This window comes from Panthera pardus, unplaced genomic scaffold, assembly GCF_024362965.1.
Source record: "Panthera pardus isolate Hobbes unplaced genomic scaffold, ASM2436296v1 HiC_scaffold_1, whole genome shotgun sequence".
Lineage (NCBI taxonomy): Eukaryota > Metazoa > Chordata > Mammalia > Carnivora > Felidae > Panthera > Panthera pardus.
The window spans coordinates 5,766,470-5,784,363 of NW_026526654.1; the positions used below are offsets into that span (position 1 = coordinate 5,766,470).

General features: G+C 49.0%; 1 protein-coding gene across 1 annotated transcript; it reads left to right on the top strand.

The window, feature by feature from the left end:
- Window positions 1-2,795: 2,795 nt before the first annotated feature.
- Window positions 2,796-16,526, top strand: SH3BP5L (SH3 binding domain protein 5 like). Its single transcript, XM_019433139.2, has 7 exons — window positions 2,796-2,926; window positions 3,400-4,009; window positions 10,662-10,724; window positions 10,890-11,018; window positions 12,722-12,883; window positions 13,903-14,076; window positions 14,648-16,526. Exons 2-7 carry the CDS (start codon window positions 3,827-3,829, stop codon window positions 15,116-15,118), a joined length of 1,182 nt encoding a protein of 393 aa, XP_019288684.1. The 5' UTR covers window positions 2,796-2,926; window positions 3,400-3,826; the 3' UTR covers window positions 15,119-16,526.
- The last annotated feature ends 1,368 nt before the right edge of the window (window positions 16,527-17,894 follow it).

Sequence of the window (17,894 nt, forward strand, 5' to 3'; positions counted from 1 at the left end):
TCCAAGGAAAGAACAGTGGCCACGAATAGGGGCCATACACTTAGGTGAGGGCTCTGAGAAAGCAGGATGAATGAGATGGTCAGAGACTAGCATCAGAGGCCCTTGCATTTTGGGTAAGGTTTTCAAACATTAGCAGGTCATGAAATCAGCAGAATAGGTCTCCAATAGCATTAAAATATTAATATACTCTGCATATAATTTAAGTAAAGACCTTTCAGATCTTTCCCTGAAACTTTTTTTATAAATAAATATTACACAATGATATGTAAACTGTGTTACAAGGTAAAACATTTTTGGGTTGTAGTCCAACCAGTTTGAATGTCAACTGATTTATAAAATGAGTACCACAGACTATAAGCTACATGCAAACTGGAACAAGTGTCCTTTTCCTTATCACCTAAAATCCTGGCACATACTAGACACTTAGTAAAGACATAATGCATGAAGAGAATAAATCAACGGGCCAGAAAAATAAGAGGAAACCCAGGACAAGGGTGACTCAGAAGCTAAAGAAGGATGAGAGAGAATAAATAATCCAGTATCAGATATCAGTCATTTGGTGATATTCAGAGCATGGATGACCTTGTCTGCAATTTCTGTGCATTGGCAGAAGCAGAAGCCAGACCGCAGAAGTAAATGGGAGAGGAGGAAGTAGAGATGAGATGAATGACAGCGGAGAGACATTTGTTTTGTATTGAAGATGCGAAAGTTCAACATGTGTCTGGAAGAGATATAGGAAAAGTACACTCTAGAACTGTGCTGTCCAATGGAATCACCTATGGCTATTTGAATTAAAATTAATTTTTTTAAGTTTATTTATTTTGAGAGAGACAGAGACAGCATGAGCAGGAGAGGGGCAGAGAGAGGCAGAGAATCCCAAGCAGCCTGTGCACTGTCAGCACAGAGCACAACGTGGGGCTCGAACTCATGAACCATGAGATCATGACCTAAGCTGAAACCAAATCGGATGCTTAACCAACTGAGCCACCCAGATGCCCCTATTTAAATTAGAATTAAATTTTAAAATGCTGTTCCTTAATAATACTTGCTGTACTTTAAGTGCTCTATGGCCACATGTGGCTAGAGGCTGCCATATTATTCAGGCCTGACAGAGAACATTTCTATCATTGCAGAAAAGTCTACATGAGAGTGCTGTTTTAGAAAAAGGTTTTAATTCATCATGTCTGTGCTGGCCTCAATCAAACAAGCCGGTGTACACTGCTCTCCAACCTACTCCTACTTAAAACATTATCCAAACATTTGGATAATGCTGTAGATACTACAATCAATACATGATATTACATTTGGTCTCAGCGAGAGTTAAGCCCAGGAAAGGCCAGTGGAGACATCAGGGAGGCTACTGACTTTCAGGATGTGATCTAGGGGTAGTCTGGGCATTGCATATATTCATGTTGTTACCCCACCAAATACAAGAAAAATACATGGCAACTAGAAGCAGCTCACGATTGCTAATGACAATGCACAGGGAAAAGGAGCTGTAGGACAAGGTATAAGGTTGACAGACACTGGAGCAGTACTGGATAGAAAAGGCTGGGAGAACTCAGGCTAGATTAGATAGAAGATCGTTGGGTAAAATGGGAGTCATTATAGTGAAACTCCAGTTTAAGAAAAATTAAAGTTACTAGCAGAGAACAAATAAATACATTGTTTCTGATTTCTATATGTAATTTTCATGGCTACCTTACTAACAAAAGCAATGTGATAGAAGACAGGTGTTATTATCCATAAGACCTGTCCACTTAGACACTGTTAACGGAGATCTCCAGGCTGACTCACTGGAGAAGCTACTTGTAGAAATAAAAAAATAAAATTTCCAATTTTGTGGGGGAAAAAATACCACTTTTAAAGGAATATACTTGGCTCTACAGGGAGAGAACCAAAGGGAAGAAAGGACATTCAGTTCATTTGCCTTCTCCACCTAGGATAAGTAAGGTCTTTTGCAAAAATAAAACGTGAATCCTCAAGTCTTCCCCGTAGCCTTGCCTGGAGATACCTGGAAGTGACCATCAGGTCGTTCAGGTCAAGTCCTTTCATTGATATAACAAACTTCTCACGGGCTTTTAAGCACGGAATTCAGGTTGCCTAGGTTTCTAATTAGTGCTCAAGAGGTAAACCACGGTCTGCGGGACAGGGCCTCGCTCCGGGAAGGGCTGGAGAGGCAGAGCGTCGGGGTCACGGTGATAACGCCGGCCGGAAGCCTCGAGGAGACCGGTTACTTATCAGGGCTGTCCGTTTTAAACGTCGTTACTAAGGGCCTCGCTGACTTCACCAGAGTGATTACCGATAGTTACTTCTGCAAAACGACCGTACGTGCCAACTGAAGAGTGCGCTTGACCTGGATCTGAGCGGTCCCGCTGCCCCGGCAGAAGCCAACAAGTTCACTTCTGGCGCCGCTTCTGACTTCCTGGGCGAGGCCGGAAGTAGCTTTCTGGCAGCCAGAGCCGCAGAGCGTAAAACAAGATGGCAGCACTCTGACTAAAGAGATTGTCCAATCTTCGTTTTATTTCTACCACCTCCATACCCACAAGGGACTCCGAACTTCCACAACCAGATCTAATTTTTCTCACCACAACATGTTCATATTTCAGTATCATTAATCTTGGGTGGAAGATGGGATGGAGGCAGCTCCAGGCAGCGACCATGAGTACCCTGGGGCACCATTTTGTACGGAAACCGGAAACCAAACGCCGGGCGGGGACGAGGTACGGGAATCCAGACGTGGCCCAGCTGGCCAGTAGAGTGTGGGGGGAGGGGCGAAAGGGCTGGACGGCGTTGTTAGCGCATGATGTATTTCCGCTTCCTCTCGGCCCAGTAGCTTTTGGTTGTACTAGCTAGCTTGTTGCGGGGAGGGAGGGGGAAGATTGTTTGCAGTGGAGGAGCTCAGTGTACGGGAGGGTAAACTGAGGTAATGTTCTGTGTCTGGGGCCCGGGGCTTTGCGTCCGGTTGTGTAGGAGGTCTGGGGGCAGGGTCTTCGGGACTGAGGAAGATTGTGGGGTTGCAGCCTGGAGGCTCGTATTGTCCGCCTGTTTGGAGAGAGGAGGTGGGGCGGGGCTGGGGGTTACTAGGTGAGTTGCAAAGCCCGGCGGGTGTGGAGTGAGGGAGGGCGGAAGAAAAGGGAGGATGGAGGAGATGGGGAGATATCCGAAGGAAGTCTGGAAAGCGCAGATCGTGAGGGGCTGGGCGAGCGGAGCTGGGACGCGGGAGGTGTAGGATCTCAAGTCCTTGAGGGCTGAGGAAAGTACTCGCGGTGGGGGCTGGTCAGAATAGCGGGGTGTGAAAGGAAGAGAGTGAAGTTCTTGGGAGGCTGAGGGGTTGGAAGGGGCTGGTGGCCTGTGTTCTGATGCTGCCCCTGTACTTGGCCTTTGTTTCCCTTGCAGCTCCCCAGAGACTGTCATCCCACAGCCTCGGTTCGGGCCCAGCCTTCTCTCTCCAGTTGTCACCACAGCCTGGAGGCGCCTGCCTCCGCCCTCCCGAATGGTGCTACTCCTCGAAGGCCTCGGCCCAGGATCCAAACCCCCTTTGCCCCCTGCCTCGGAGCGGTTGCTCCGGGTTTCTCCTGGTGGACTCCTCGCGACGGGGACGGAAGAACTTTTGCACCGACAAGGCTGTAGCTCTAGGAACCCCGCTGACAACGTGAATCTTGGCCTCTAACCCAGTGTGAGGTCATTCCTGTGTCCCTTTTTACACCCTTTGAGAAGAGAAACTCTTCTTGTTACCTGGATCCCGGGAAGCCCCAAGCTGGGGCCCTGGTCCCACCATGTCAGTCCTCTCTTGTGCATAGGGCTGTGCCCTCTCCCCATTAGCATGGCTGAATTCAGGCAGGTTCCAGGGGGGCGGGAGACCCCGCAGGGGGAACTTCGGTCTGAGGTTGTAGAGGATGAAGTCCCTCGGAGCCCGGTCGCAGAGGAGCCGGGAAGAGGTGGAAACAACAGCAGTGAGACCAAATTGTCTCCAAGAGAGGAGGAAGAACTGGATCCTCGAATACAGGTGAGAAAACTGAAGGGAAAGGAGAGACAGGGAGCCCAGATTCCAGTTTTCCTGAAGAGCTGTCTGATAAATGAGGGATTAGATTTATTCTCTCCCTAGTGCGCTGGGGCAGGAAAGGAAAACAAGTTTGTCAGCAAATCATTGCAGGATAGTGTGACAAGTTCTAAAAGAGCTGTGTGTGGAGTGCAGAGAAAGGCCTGGGCCTGAGTGCCTGGGGTGTGCTGCTGAAGGCTTAACTGACAAAGGGAAGCAACAAATTGGCCTCAGATGCAGGGCCTCATTTCGGTCAGTGGAGAGTAAAACTATTCTCCTTTCTAAATAAGTAAAGTGGCTGTTGGCCCAGAGATGCGGTATGAGTGGGAGGCACTTTTGAATCTTCTCTTTTGTCATCTTCTCATTAGTGCCTCCCAGGGATGTTCACATCTGTAAAGGGTGAGACATTTCATGTTTTACAACGCCTCAACAGATGGAGGCCTGTAAGGAAATCTGATGTTCATGGAGTTGTATCAGCCATGGTCCGTCCTTAATACGGATTCCGAGTTCTGAGGATGCTGGTTATACCAAATGAATGGAAAAGCTGACTTATTGCCTTGGAGTGTTCACAGGCTAGTAGTTGGTAGGATGGGCAGATATTTGTCAAGGAGCAGTGGGTGAGGACAGAGACCATGGGGAGGAGATGCATGGTCCGCTGAGGTGGGATTGTAGTGTTTACGTGCATTGGCTGGGAAGGGTTCCCCGGGAAAGCAGCTTGGGTAGGTGAGGGCAGGAAGTGCTTGTGTGTTTGGGGCTCAGTCTGCCATAAGGTCTCGTAGCATCTCCAAGATTCTGATGTGGAGGTGACTCACACCTCTGTAGGTGAGCAAGAACATCTCAGGGCTTGCATTCCTGGGCTTCTCTGTCAACTAAACTTTATTAGATTGCTTCAGTGACTCAAGAAGAAATCAGATCTGGTCCTCACATCCTTCCTGCCCTCTTGGTGGGGGTTCCCTGGATGTTGGGCAGAGGAACTCCATGCTTATATGGGAAATGCAGTGAGCCATTCATTTACTGGTATGAGTCAGTAATTTATTTCCACCCTATCTCATGGGTGTTGCATTGAAAACAGCTCAATTTCTTCTGCTAATTTTACAGATTTGTCATCTACTGAGGAAGTAAGTTATAGTGAAAAACACATTGGCCTGAGATTGAAACAACCTCCAGCCTCATGATTTGTGATTTTCATGCAAGTTATGTAATGTCTAAGCCTCACTAACTTCATCTATAAAGTGAGGGGTTGGTCCAGTTTATTTGCACAACTGCTCACTCTGCTCTGACATAGTCCTATGATTCTTTTCTGTTACAACTCTTTTGCTTATCTCTTGGTGAAAGTTTGGAGGTAGTATTTTGGGAAACAGACCCCTGTCCTGTTGGGAGGAGGACTGTATGGTGTGCTTCATACACCTTCTCCCAACATTCCTTGCTCTGCTCCAGGGGAGGATCTACTGTGGTTTCTTTGCTCAGTCGCTCCTGCTCCTGTGTATTTTTCCAGCACCCGCACAGGCAAAGGCGGTAGTACGAAGAGTCACTCTCATGTTTTGCTGTTCACTAAAGTAGCTATTAGCCACACGTGGTTACTTAAGTAAAATCAGTTAAAATTAAATAAAAATGCAGTTCCCCAGCTGCTGTTGGTATTGTAGAAGTAGAACATAGTTCTATTAGAAGAGCTCTGTGAGGGTTGAAGAATATCGAGCAGGCCTAGATTTGCCTTAATTCCAGGGAGCTTGCAGTGTTGTTAATTGGAGCAAGAGGGACAGGCAGATCATAATCTCTCTTGCTAAACTGGGAGGCACATTGTGGAATGGTGTGGGTAATGTGGGGAGGAAAGGTCTTGTTGTAGAGGCTTCCCCCTTTTATGGCACACTGATGGCTGGGCCAGTACTCTGCCCTTAGCAGGGATTCTGCATCTTCTTGCCATGTGGAAGAGGCAGCCTGATGTGAGGGGTACCCTTCAGGGAGGAAGCTGGCAGCATTCAGCCTTTCTGGGTTTGGTCTCCTCTAGATAAGAAAGAGATTGCTGTGTGTCTTTTGAGGTCCCTCTTATTGGGACCTCCCTCTTATAACACAAGACCATGTTATCCTGGTAACTCTGTTTCAGTGCTTTAAATGGATTCTCAGTGCATTCTGTGATTCTCTGCCAACAGATCCATCTTAATCCACCAGCGAATTTTAAAAATACCTGTTCCTGGAGCACCTGGGTGGCTCAGTCTGTTGAGCGTCGAACTCTTGATTTTGGCTTAGGTCATGATGCTAGGGTTGTGAGATTGAATCCTGCATCAGGCTCTGTCCTGTGAGCCTACTTAAGATATTCTCTCTCTCTCTCTCTCTCTCTCTCTTTCTCTCTTTCCACCCCTCTCCCTCATTCGTGCACGTGTGCATGTGTTGTCTCTCTCTGTCTCTAAAAATAAAAATAAAATATAAAACAAAAAATAAAGTAAAATAAAATAAAAATACCTGTTCCTGAGCCATGCCCAGACATGTGAATTCTGGTCTCATTGGGGGTGAGAAATGGTTCTAACATGTAGTCTACATGTGCCCACTCAGCCAGGGATATCCCAAAGGCTAGGGACTCTGTTCAGGTATTTTCTGGGATTCCCAGAAATGGTTGCCCTTAGGAGAAGGCTCTTACTGATACGGGAAATGGGGTTTCTTGGCAGGCAGTTCTTGTCCCCATTGTCTGGTGGGATACCTCTGGAATTTGGAGGCAAGCCAGCTGGAGATCACCTCTAGGCTGACCTGGAGTGTGCTATCCCCCAGGAAGGCCACTGTCTTAGTCTCCATGTCTTGAGGTCAGCATAGTTCTCTGAGACTTTCTGGCTCGTCCTCAGCTTTCTGAGAGAGGGTCCCAGTGGAGGGAAGGAGTGAAGGAGGATGGTGCTAGGGTGGGTCTAGGTCTCCTCCCCTGTGACTTCTCAGTTCCCTTTGTGATGATGGGTACATTCATCTTCAGGTGAGTGGATACAGTCACTCACCTCCTCCTTTGACTCTTCAGAGTGACTTTGCAACCTCTTCATCCTCATCTGAAGTATCCGTTTAGCTCTCACAGGATAGTCATATTTCCCTTACTTAGTCCTTGAGCCATGCATCACCCTGGCCCTGCATCACCATGAGCTTGTGTGTTTTAGTAGCCTGTAAAAGGTGAGCAGGCACATCTGTAGATGGAGCACCCATGCCTTTGACTCAGTGGCCTGGCATCCTGGGAATGTGCCTGCCGTGTCTGGGGAAGGTCACCCTCCCTGCTGGCTGTGGGATCACTGATGGATGATGCCTGCTGACTCAGACTTCATCCTATTCAAATGTCCATTTCAGCCAGGTGCCAGGAGTCCCTGGTGGAGCAGGCCAAATGTACTATATTGCCAGCTTCCCAAAACAGAGCCCTGAGTGCTCATTGGCTTCCCACTTAGCCTTGCCCTGGGTCTGCCTCAGCCTGCTTGTCCCCCACCTCCCCCGACCCCCTTGCTCACCTACCATCTATCCTATTCTGTTCCCCAGTCTCCTTGTCCTGTTAGAGCTTTGTGACTGAGGGGCAGATCTCATCATCAAAAGACTTTTTTAATTGCTGGAAATGTTGTGTGGATGCAAGTTCCCTTCTAGAAAGATGTGCCTACTCCTGCTGTTTGCCAACAGTCAGAGCCCTTTACGACTTTTTCCAGTGGGGATGACTTATGTAGAGAGGCATTCATTCCTGTGATGATCTTGATGATCTGGGAGCACTTTGGGCCGTGGAACTGAGTGGGATCCAGTCTTGGACCTTGGTTTGCCCATGGAAATGTTGCAGGCTGGCCTTTACCCACCTCCTTCTATTTTCCAGAATCAGTTTATTGCCTCCTGAGGCATATCCTTTTCCCACCAGGAATGTGGTTTTTTTAGTTTGATGGTACTCCTGTCTTCTCTGAGGCATCCATCTGAAGATGTCCTTAACCCTAGGATGGTGGTCACAATATCAGGAAAACCAGATCCAAGGTTAGGTCCCTGATCCATTTTCAATTCTGCCTCTAATTCCCTACTCCATTGTTTCTTATCTAGCAAATTTGAACGAGTTGAGAAAGAGAATGTTCTGGCAAGAGCTGCGAAAGCACTGCCACTTCATCTCCCAGATAGTCTGAAACCCATTGTGGGCCTAAAAAAGCTAGAGGAAGACTAGGCCCACGGTGGGAGAGCTTGTCTCTCACCCTAACAGGAATTGCCTTTTGTGAGAGCCCTTGGGGTGATTCTGTCCACTGAAGGCTATGTCCTTGTTAGGAAGGCACTGTGAAACCCTGATCTCTGTGTATCAGGTAGTGCTGGCTCTGGCCCCAGGCCTCTTGTGGGGTCCTGTGAGCCATGTCAGCTGCTTATGGTTCCACAGTGTTTTGTTGTAACCTTATGGACACTGGGTTGTGTGAGTAATCAGGTTGCTCATGTGCACCAACGTCCAGGCCCACAATGTCCAATGTGGGAGTCACATGCTGCTGGCCAAATTGAGATGTACCCTAAGGGTCAGATGCACGAGGATTTCAAGGGCATAGATTAAAAAGAACGTAAAAGTGTTTTATAATTTATGTTGAAAACATATTAAAATTATAATATTTTGTCTACATTGGGTTAAATGGAATGTATTATAATTTAATCTGTTTGCTTTTGCATTTTTTAAAGTTTATTCACCTTAGAGAGAGAGGGAGGGGCAGAGAGAGGGCAGAGACAGAAACTCCTAAGCTGACTCTACACTGTCGGCACAGAGCTGGATGCGGGGCTTGAGTTCATGAATCGTGAGATCATGACCTGAGCTGAAATGAAGAGTTGGACACTTAACCAACTGAGCCACCCAGGCGCCCCTCTTTTGCATTTTTTTAAAAACATGGTTGCCAGAATACTAAAAATTCAATGTCAGGCCCATGTCAGTTCTGCTCTGTAAAGTTTAGAGCCAAATTTATGGCCTCCTTTGAGGAAGTGTCTGCATTGTTGTAGGTATGTGTATTTTCATGAGGTGTGTGAGAGCTAGTGATGGCAGCATTGCTCTCTGCCAAGTGCAGGTTATGTCTGGGTCATGGGCAGCAGGCAGACACAGCCTGGGTTCCACTATCCTGTCCAGGGTCTGCAGGGCTCCTGGGAGAGGATTTCATAGCTGAGTGTCAGGCATTTCACTGGGCATTGATCCTTCTCAGGAGTGTCCTTGGCATGCTGGGCTCCAGGAACTTGACTGAGAAAGGACAGGGAGCATCCTTGAGACCAGCACCTCTCCCTACTCTCTGCCATGTCAGTGAAAGGCCCAGATGGTTCTGTTGCTTCTTTCTCTAGCCTTGGGGCCAGTGAGATCCTTTAAAAAAAAAAAAAAAAAAAAAAATTTAATGTTTATTTACTTTTGACAGAGAGAGAGAGAGAGAGAGCGAGCGAGCGCGCATGAGCAGGGGAGGGGCAGAGAGAGAGGGAGACACAGAATCTGAATCAGGTTCCAGGCTTCAAGCTGTCAGCACAGAGTCCGACGTGGGGCTTGAACTCACATACTGCAAGATAATGACCTGAGCCGAAGTCAGACGCTCAACCTACTGAGCCACCCAGGTGCACCAAGGGCCAGTGAGATCCTTATGCTACCATGTCTGGTGACTTGTCCCCAATGTTCTCCCTCCCTGCCACAGAATCTGTTGTGTGAGGACCTGGGGTCTCTGTCAATCAACTGCTCAAGCAGGCCTAGAGGTCTCTTGAACCATGGAATCTTCCCTAATCTTGACATCAACCAGACCCTCATGATTCTGCTTCCTGCATTTCTTTGGGATCGCCCTGTCCTCTCCCACCTGGAATACTGCAGACAGCCTCCACTTTTTTCTCCCTGGCCACTGTAAACTTTCCACATACTGCTCAGACCCACCTTCCTAAACCACAGACTGGGTGGTGCCAGGCTCTAAGGGGCTCCCCCTGCCATTGGGAAAAGTTCTGGTATCCTTTCTCCTGTACCCCAGCCTTGCCGGCTTCTCACCTGACAAGCTGCCTGCTCTGGGCACCTGCTTGTCACTGGTGCTTTTCTGTGTATCTGTCAAGGCCCAGCCTAGGAGCAAGTCCTCAGGGTGTCCTGCCTGGCCTTTTCTGCCCTGGTAGGTGATCCTGCTGCTCCCACCAGGCCTGCTTCTTACAGTTCCTTGTACCACTTTTTTCTTACTTACTGAGTCCGGAGCTTCTGCCTCTTTGTTTTCTGAATTCTTGGGTGTCATGGTGCTGAGCTGTGATAAGTGTGTAGTAAATGTGTGGTGAGTGACTGGCCTAGTGTTCCTCTCTCAGGAACACAGACTGTTAGCTCCAAGGCTACTTCTATTGGCTGGAATTTCGGAGAGAAGGTGGCCCCATGTTCTAATGAAGAGAAGGCAGGCTTGCTGCCACTTTGCTGTGTGCATGTGTGTGTTCTATTCTCTGAATGGTGATTTCCTCATCTTTAAAATGGGGGTTTTACTGTCTGATGCAGAGGTGGAGTTGTGAGGATTACAGGAGACTGTATATTAGGTCTCCTGCACGGAGGCATTTGACAGTGCCCTTTTCCTCCATTTCTTCCCTTCCTTAATCAGGCAGACTTTCCCTCCCACCCCACATGGTTCATGTAAGAAGCTACTTTTTCCCACTGCTCTAACTCTTTGCCCCTCTTTGGCAGGAGGAGCTAGAGCATCTCAACCAGGCCAGTGAGGAGATCAACCAGGTGGAGCTGCAGCTGGATGTGAGTGTTGATCCTTTTCTTCACACCCTTGGGCTAGTCTCTGGAGGTGTCTTCTTTTCTCCCTGTTCAATACAGTGGCAGGGGAAGGGGCATGTATGAAAAACGAGAGGGGCTGGGACCCACACATGTGCCTTCCTTCTGCCCATGTCCCTGTCCGTTTGCCAGGAGGCCAGGACCACCTACCGAAGGATCTTGCAGGAGTCAGCAAGGAAGCTCAACACACAGGGCTCCCACTTGGGGAGCTGCATCGAGAAGGCCCGGCCCTACTATGAGGCTCGGCGGCTTGCTAAGGAGGTATGGCTAGCTGATGCACATTCCAGGAGGGGCGCATACAGAGCCTGGCCCTGGACTCTTCTAGTCACACAGAACACTTTCTGGTTTCTCTTATTTCTCTTCCCTTTGGTTCATGTCTCTTTTCTTTGCTCACCTCTCCATTCCTTTACCCTTTTCCTTCCCCCCCTTTTTTACACAAGTAATGGGTTCAGTATTGGAAGACTCTAATGTAACAGTAACTATAAAAGAAGAAAACCAAAATCACTCCAAATCCTGCCATGTGCCTGTTTCACATTTTTTGCATCTAGAATTTATTTTAGTCAAGTATGGTAAGACACAGAGACAGCTGCCATGAAAAGAGAGTTTATAACTTAAAATTTCCAAGAAGAAAGAGCATGCTGCACCACCTAGGGCCACCTGGGGAAGCACTTGGGTTGATCAGGAGGCGGAAGACATGAGAGGAAAGCTTGGCTCAGAGCCTTTATTGCGGTTATAATGGGAAGGAATGGGTAAGGCAGGGTAGGCAACTTTGATCGAATTTAGAGTTAGATAGCTTGAGTAACTGTGGGCCCTGGGCTATAGGGGTGGTTTCTATATTTTGGTACCTGGCCCTGGGTTAATGTAGGGCAGGGGAAATAATTGGCTTTGTGTGTGAGAGTTAGATAAAGGAGGTGGTGGGCTTTGGATTGGTTGGTTTGCATTTGAAAAGTATGCTCACAGAGGAGTTTAGTATCTCTAGGAATTAGCCCTAGGAAAACCCCAGGATGTGAAAGCATCATAAAATAGAGAAAATAAAAAACGTAATTAATACAATACAGATAACCCCTTGATTTTTGGGTGTGTGTATATCCTGCCAAAATGAGATTTATGATACGTGCTATTTTTCTTCCTTTATTTTACTTATTTACATATTTCCATGTCAATAAATATACATCCATGCTATCATTTTTAAAAGCTGCTTAACATTTCCTCATATTATTATTATTATTGTTATTAATGTTCTATTATACACTTAATCACTTCCCTATAATTGGAAACTTAGGTTTGTTTCCAGTTTTATGTTTGGTAAGCATGGTTGTAATGAGTATCTCAGAACACTTGTCTTATTTCCTTCAGCTTACATGCTGGACTGGAGGTGATGGTCTCAGGGGTGTACTCTCTGTGAGACTTGGTCCAAGTCATTCACCACCTTCAAACTAAAGTGGGGTGGATCTTTCTTTGTTCTCCCTAGAGCCCAGGCCAGTGGCCTTTGCGAGTGCTGGGTTTCACACATTCACCCTGCAGTGGCAGTATCATTTTCCAGTCCTTTTTTTTTTAAGTTTATTTATTTTTTTATTTTTGAGAGAGAACACAGGTGGGAGAGGGGCAGAGAGGGAGAGGAAGACACAGAATCCAAAGCAGGCTGACCTGTCAGTGCAGAGCCCAATGTGGGGCTCGAACCCACAAACCGTGAGATCATGACCTAAGCCCAAGTTGGACATTTAACCAACTGAGCCACCAGGCTCCCCATCCAGTCTTTATTTATGCATTTATTTCTTTTGAGCCATATCCTTACAAGATAGTCTTTATGGAATGTTGCTTCTTTGGCATTTATCCTTAGTGCAGTTTGGGAAGTGAAGCTGATATTGCACTGGGCCTTCCTCCTCTCGTCCTCATCCAGGATGGGTCTCCATGGGCGGTGGGGGTCCCTTGGGGCTCCCCATCCTGATGGTCCCGTCTTCCAGGCCCAGCAAGAGACACAGAAGGCAGCGCTGCGGTATGAGCGGGCCGTGAGCATGCACAATGCTGCCCGGGAGATGGTGTTTGTGGCTGAGCAGGGTGTCATGGCTGACAAGAACCGGCTGGACCCCACATGGCAGGAGATGCTCAACCATGCCACCTGCAAGGTGAGCCAGGTCTCCTCCGGTTCTGGTACTTCTTGGCTATCCTTTCATCCCATCTCCCTCTTTCTTCCTTTCTTCTACCCCCCAGCCCTCCCTCAGCTTTGATTATGTTTCAGGCAAATCCTTTTCCTTCCTCTCTGCCCTTTTTGGCCTCCATTTACATTTCCTTCTGACTTACGAATGTCTCTCTGGGCTCTTCTTGAACCTTTGCATCCACATATGGGACTGACCCCCAGTTGATCCACCCCTGGATTCTCAAGGTTCAACACTCACATTTTGTTACATTTAGCTGTGACCCCTCACTTCTATGTTCAGAATGTTCTCCTTTTCTTACTTTTGGGCTCTGCTAGTGTACCGTGATTTCTGAAGTGTAATTTATGTATCATTTCTAAGCTACTCCCAGGGGACTAGGGAGTGGGAAGATCCCTGGCATCAGCTCCAGTCCACTGGGGCTGTTACAACAAAATAACATAGACTAGGTGGCTTAAGCAAGTTTATTTCTCACATGTATGTATCATTTCTAAGCTACTCCCAGAGGACTGGGGAGTGGGAGGATCCCTGGCATCAGCTCCAGTCCACTGGGGCTGTTAAATACAAAATAACATAGACTGAGTGGCTTAAGCAAGTTTAGTTCTCACAGCTCTGCAGGTTAGGAAGATCAGGTGCAGGCAGATTTGGTACCAGGTGAAGGCCTGCTTCCTGGTTCCTAAACAGCTGGCAGTCTTTTCACTGTGACCTTGCGAGGTGGAAGGAGTGAGTGACAGCTCTCCAGGAACTCTTTTGTGAGGACACTAATCCCATTTATTTATTTTTTGAGTGCTCCCACCTGTATAACCTAATCACCTCCAATACTATCACCTTAGGGGTGAGGATTGCAACATGAATTTTTGGGGGGGCGGAGGAGAGATATAAACATTTAGTCTCTAGCAGCAGATGTCAGATCCTGAAGGATGGTCATGTCTTGAGAGGCAAGAACATGGGTCCTGGGTCAGTGATGTATGTCCTGGTGAATGTATGGCCAGGTGAATGAGGCAGAGGAGGAGCGGCTTCGTGGTGAGCGGGAACATCAGCGGGTGACTCGGCTGTGCCAGCAGGCTGAAGCTCGGGTCCAGGCCCTGCAGAAGACTCTCCGGCGGGCCATTGGCAAGAGCCGCCCCTACTTTGAGCTCAAGGCCCAGTTCAGCCAGATTCTGGAGGTAAGGCAGTGGGGGTGGGGGAGAGTGTGTGAATAGGCAGGAAGGGGGTAGGCATGGAGAGTGAGGGCAGTTAGAGGGGATGCCAGTGCCTCTCTGGTCCATCTGACAGACCAGTGTGGTGGCCCAGGTGGAGGTACATATGCTAAGAATGATACCTAGGAGTGGCAGTTGGGCTTGGGGAATGGGTCCTGGTAGAGAATGGAGTTGAAAGGAAGTAAATGAGAAAAAGTGGGAATCGGGAAACCAGGGAGAATGGGGATGAGGAACTGGCCAGATAGGGAAAGGGAACCATGGGGAGAGGAGGAGTGGGTGGGAATGAAGACCTGGGAGGAAGGTCTTGTAAGGCCAGGAGCAGGACGATACTGCTGGGAAAGAGGAAGAAGAGAAGAGTGAAGAGGGGCTAGGCTGGGTGGGGTGGAGCACTGCAGGTTTGTGTTGGATGGTGAGCTGGCCTAAGAGTCCAGGAAAGGAGGCACCAGTGGAAAGTGCTGAGTGGAGCTGAAGGGACTCCGCTCCAGGAGCCACGGACAGTTGGCCAGTGGGTCACCTCACTTTGTTCCTCCCTCTGCAGGAGCACAAGGCCAAGGTGACAGAGCTGGAGCAACAGGTGGCCCAGGCCAAGACTCGCTATTCAGTTGCCCTGCGCAACCTGGAGCAGATCAGCGAGCAGATCCATGCCCGGCGCCGGGGCCAGCCCCCTCATGCCCCTGGCCAGCGGCGCTCCTCCCCTGTGGGGGCAGAGGCCGGGCCTGATGGTGGCGAGGATGGAGACAGTGGTATCATAGAAGGGGCTGAAGGCGGGGTGCTGGAGGAGGGCAGTAGCCTGGGGCCTGGCCCTGCCCCTGACACAGACACACTGAGCCTGCTGAGCCTACGCACAGTGGCCTCAGACCTGCAGAAGTGTGACTCTGTGGAGCATCTGCGGGGCCTGTCGGACCACACCAGTCTGGATGGCCAGGAGCTGGGTTCCCGGAGTGGGGGGCGCTGGGGCAGTGATGGCGGGGGCCGTGGGGGCCGCCACCAGCGCAGCATCAGCCTGTAGTTCATGCTCAGGGTGGCTGGTTCCTACCACCATTGGCCCATGTAGGGCTCCAAGCTCCCTGTCCTCAGGTCCTTGCTTCCCTTGGAGAGGTCAGGTTGGCTCTTGTCTCTGGTGAATTTCTCTCCCTCCTCCCCCAGTTCTTTGCAGGTGGCAGCTCTCTTTGCCTTACCCCTTCAGAAGGCTTTTTCTATGGCTCTCACATTTGCCCTCCCCCTGCTAGCTCCTCTTGGTCTGATGTTCTTCACTGCCCCCTTTCTGCTTTCCTTCCATCTGTCTGGCTTTCCCCTCAGGGAACTTGGTCTAGAAGGTACAGGGTAGCCCACTGGAGAAGGTGGATGTGGGACCTGAGTTTTGACATCTTGGCCGCCTGGTTTGAGGCAATAGACAGGTGTCCCTCCCACCTCCCCATCTCCCATGGGGGCCTAGGGATGCTACAGAGCCTCTGTCCTAGCCTGCCTGTATGTAATCTGTAAAATGCACTGTAGGACTGTGTGCCTCTGGAAAACACTACACATCCCTGCAGTACTCCCTTCTCATTACCTAAGCCACCTTGCTGTGTGTGCCACAAAGAAGGACTTGAAGGGTACCAGTGTCAGAGAGGGTGAAACCCAACCCCACTGTCCATATAGAGGACACCACCTCCAGACAGGCTCCCATGTGCATATTGTTTCCCCAGCTGAGCTGGGCCATTAACATTGCCAAGGTGCTAGTGGGTCTCTAGCAGGGTCAGTGTTGGGGGGTGGAGACATAATGAGGTCCTGATGGTTGAGGCCTTCGCGGATTCCTGCTGCAGAGTTGGGTTTACTTTTTCTGGGTGGAGGTCGCTGAGCTTAATCTCAGCGCCCTCCTGCTGGGTGGAGTTAGGGAATTTGGTGCTCAATCCCTCTCCCTCTCTCTTCCCCAAACCAGACAATACCTACTCCAGAATCCCTTGGGGACTGTTCAAGTTTGGCTACTGAGCCTTCTCTGATGCAGGGAGGGGTTGCCCTAGGGTGAAGGGACCCTTGGGAGGGGTTTGGTGGTGCTCCAGGCTGTAAGGGAGGAAAAGCAGGGAAGCCACACTGGATCTGGGTGCCTTGGGAGAACTGGTCCTTCCTCCTTTCCCACCCTAAGAGGTCTGAGAGCTGGACTCTGGGCAGGATAGCTTGTGCCTAGGCCTGTATGCTGCTGCCATCAACTGGGAGGAGTGGGCCATCATATGGAGGGTGTTTCCCTGTGCTAAGATGGTCACTATGAGAACCACTGGGTTTGAGGTGGCCATGGGTGGAGGGGAGAAAGGGAGGGAGGATGTGGGCAAGCCTGTGTGCATGTGTTGGGGTGTGTGTGTGTGTGAGAGAGTGAGTGTGAGAGAGAAAGAAAAGGGTCTGCCCCTGATTTTATTTAAATAAAATAGTTTATGTAACAGTAATGTTTACTCTTCCTGTTAGGGAGGGGGAAGGGCGTGAGGATGGGGAGGGGGGAAGAGCAGGGCAAAGGGGGGGGTGCTTTTTGTATGGGGGAGTCAGGGCAGGGGAGATGCCCCCCCTTCCTCCCACCTGCCAAGCTAGGAAGGGTCTGTGGGATGGACAGGACGTTGTCAATCACTGGAGGTCCAGACCAGATGAGGGTGCCAATCCTGGATGTGTCTGGATGTGAGCATGAAGGAAGGGGAGGGACAAAAGTGGGGTTCTGAGAGACTTGAATTTCAGATAGACCATAATCTTTGCCTCCAGCAATGTTTATGACATTCTTAGTGTAACTTTTTTGCTGTTTATCTGAAATTAAAATTTAACACATGTAAAAGGTGATGTTCAAGTCAGGGTTGACCTGTTGTGGGATAGAAAGGATTTGAATGTGTTTGGACCCCACAGCCTGTGAAATATCTAGTGGAATCAGGTTGGGGAGGGATGAGGACTTCAGGAGCCACGGAGGTGTAGAGCGAAAGCTTTGGATTCAGCACCCTCACCTGCACCACCAGAAGTGTGCCAACATTTAGGGCCAGGTGAGGAGGGGGTCAGCCAGGAGATGGAGAAGGCTCTGCTAGGGAGGAGAGCAGGAGGTCAACTGGAAACCTGATGGGAAATAAGTGTCCTGAAGACACTTGAGGGGCAGGGTGGAGGGCAGAGCAGTGACCCTGGTGATCTCAGATGGCAGATGGCCCATCAGGAGCCACTGTGTTCTGAACATACCAGGTACTGTCCACGTATGAGACTGCCTTTCCTAACCTGGCTTTTTGACAGCAAATTATTTTTTTTCTCACAGATCCAGAGGAAGTCAGGTCAAGCTATCGGTAGGATTAGTTCTTTCTGAGGGTTGTAAGAGAAGGATCTGTTCCAGGTCTCTCTCCTTGACTTACAGACCTCTGTCTTCTCCCAATGTCTTCACATCTTACCTGTGTACATGTCTGTGTTCAAATTCCTTTCGTAAAGGTTACCAATCATATAGGATTCGGGTCTACTCAAATGACCTCGTTTTACCTTAATAACCATACAGTCACATTCTGGCTGGCTTACAACTGCAACATACACATTCTGAGAGAGAGATAAGTCAGTCATACGCAAGTCACCACTGTAAATGATGTAAAAGGTATCTGATCCTGTTCTTTCTGTCGTAACATCACTGGACTTACCTACCATTCTGCTTATTGGAATGCCCTTCAACCGACCTCTCTCCCTGGGAAGTAAAGTGTGATAAAGCAGATGAGTGCCAAGATATGCCCTTTATTACTGGAAGAGCTGCTATGAGAATGCATGGCCCATGTCTTTGGGCAAGTGGGCTTTCTGAGAGGACACCCCAG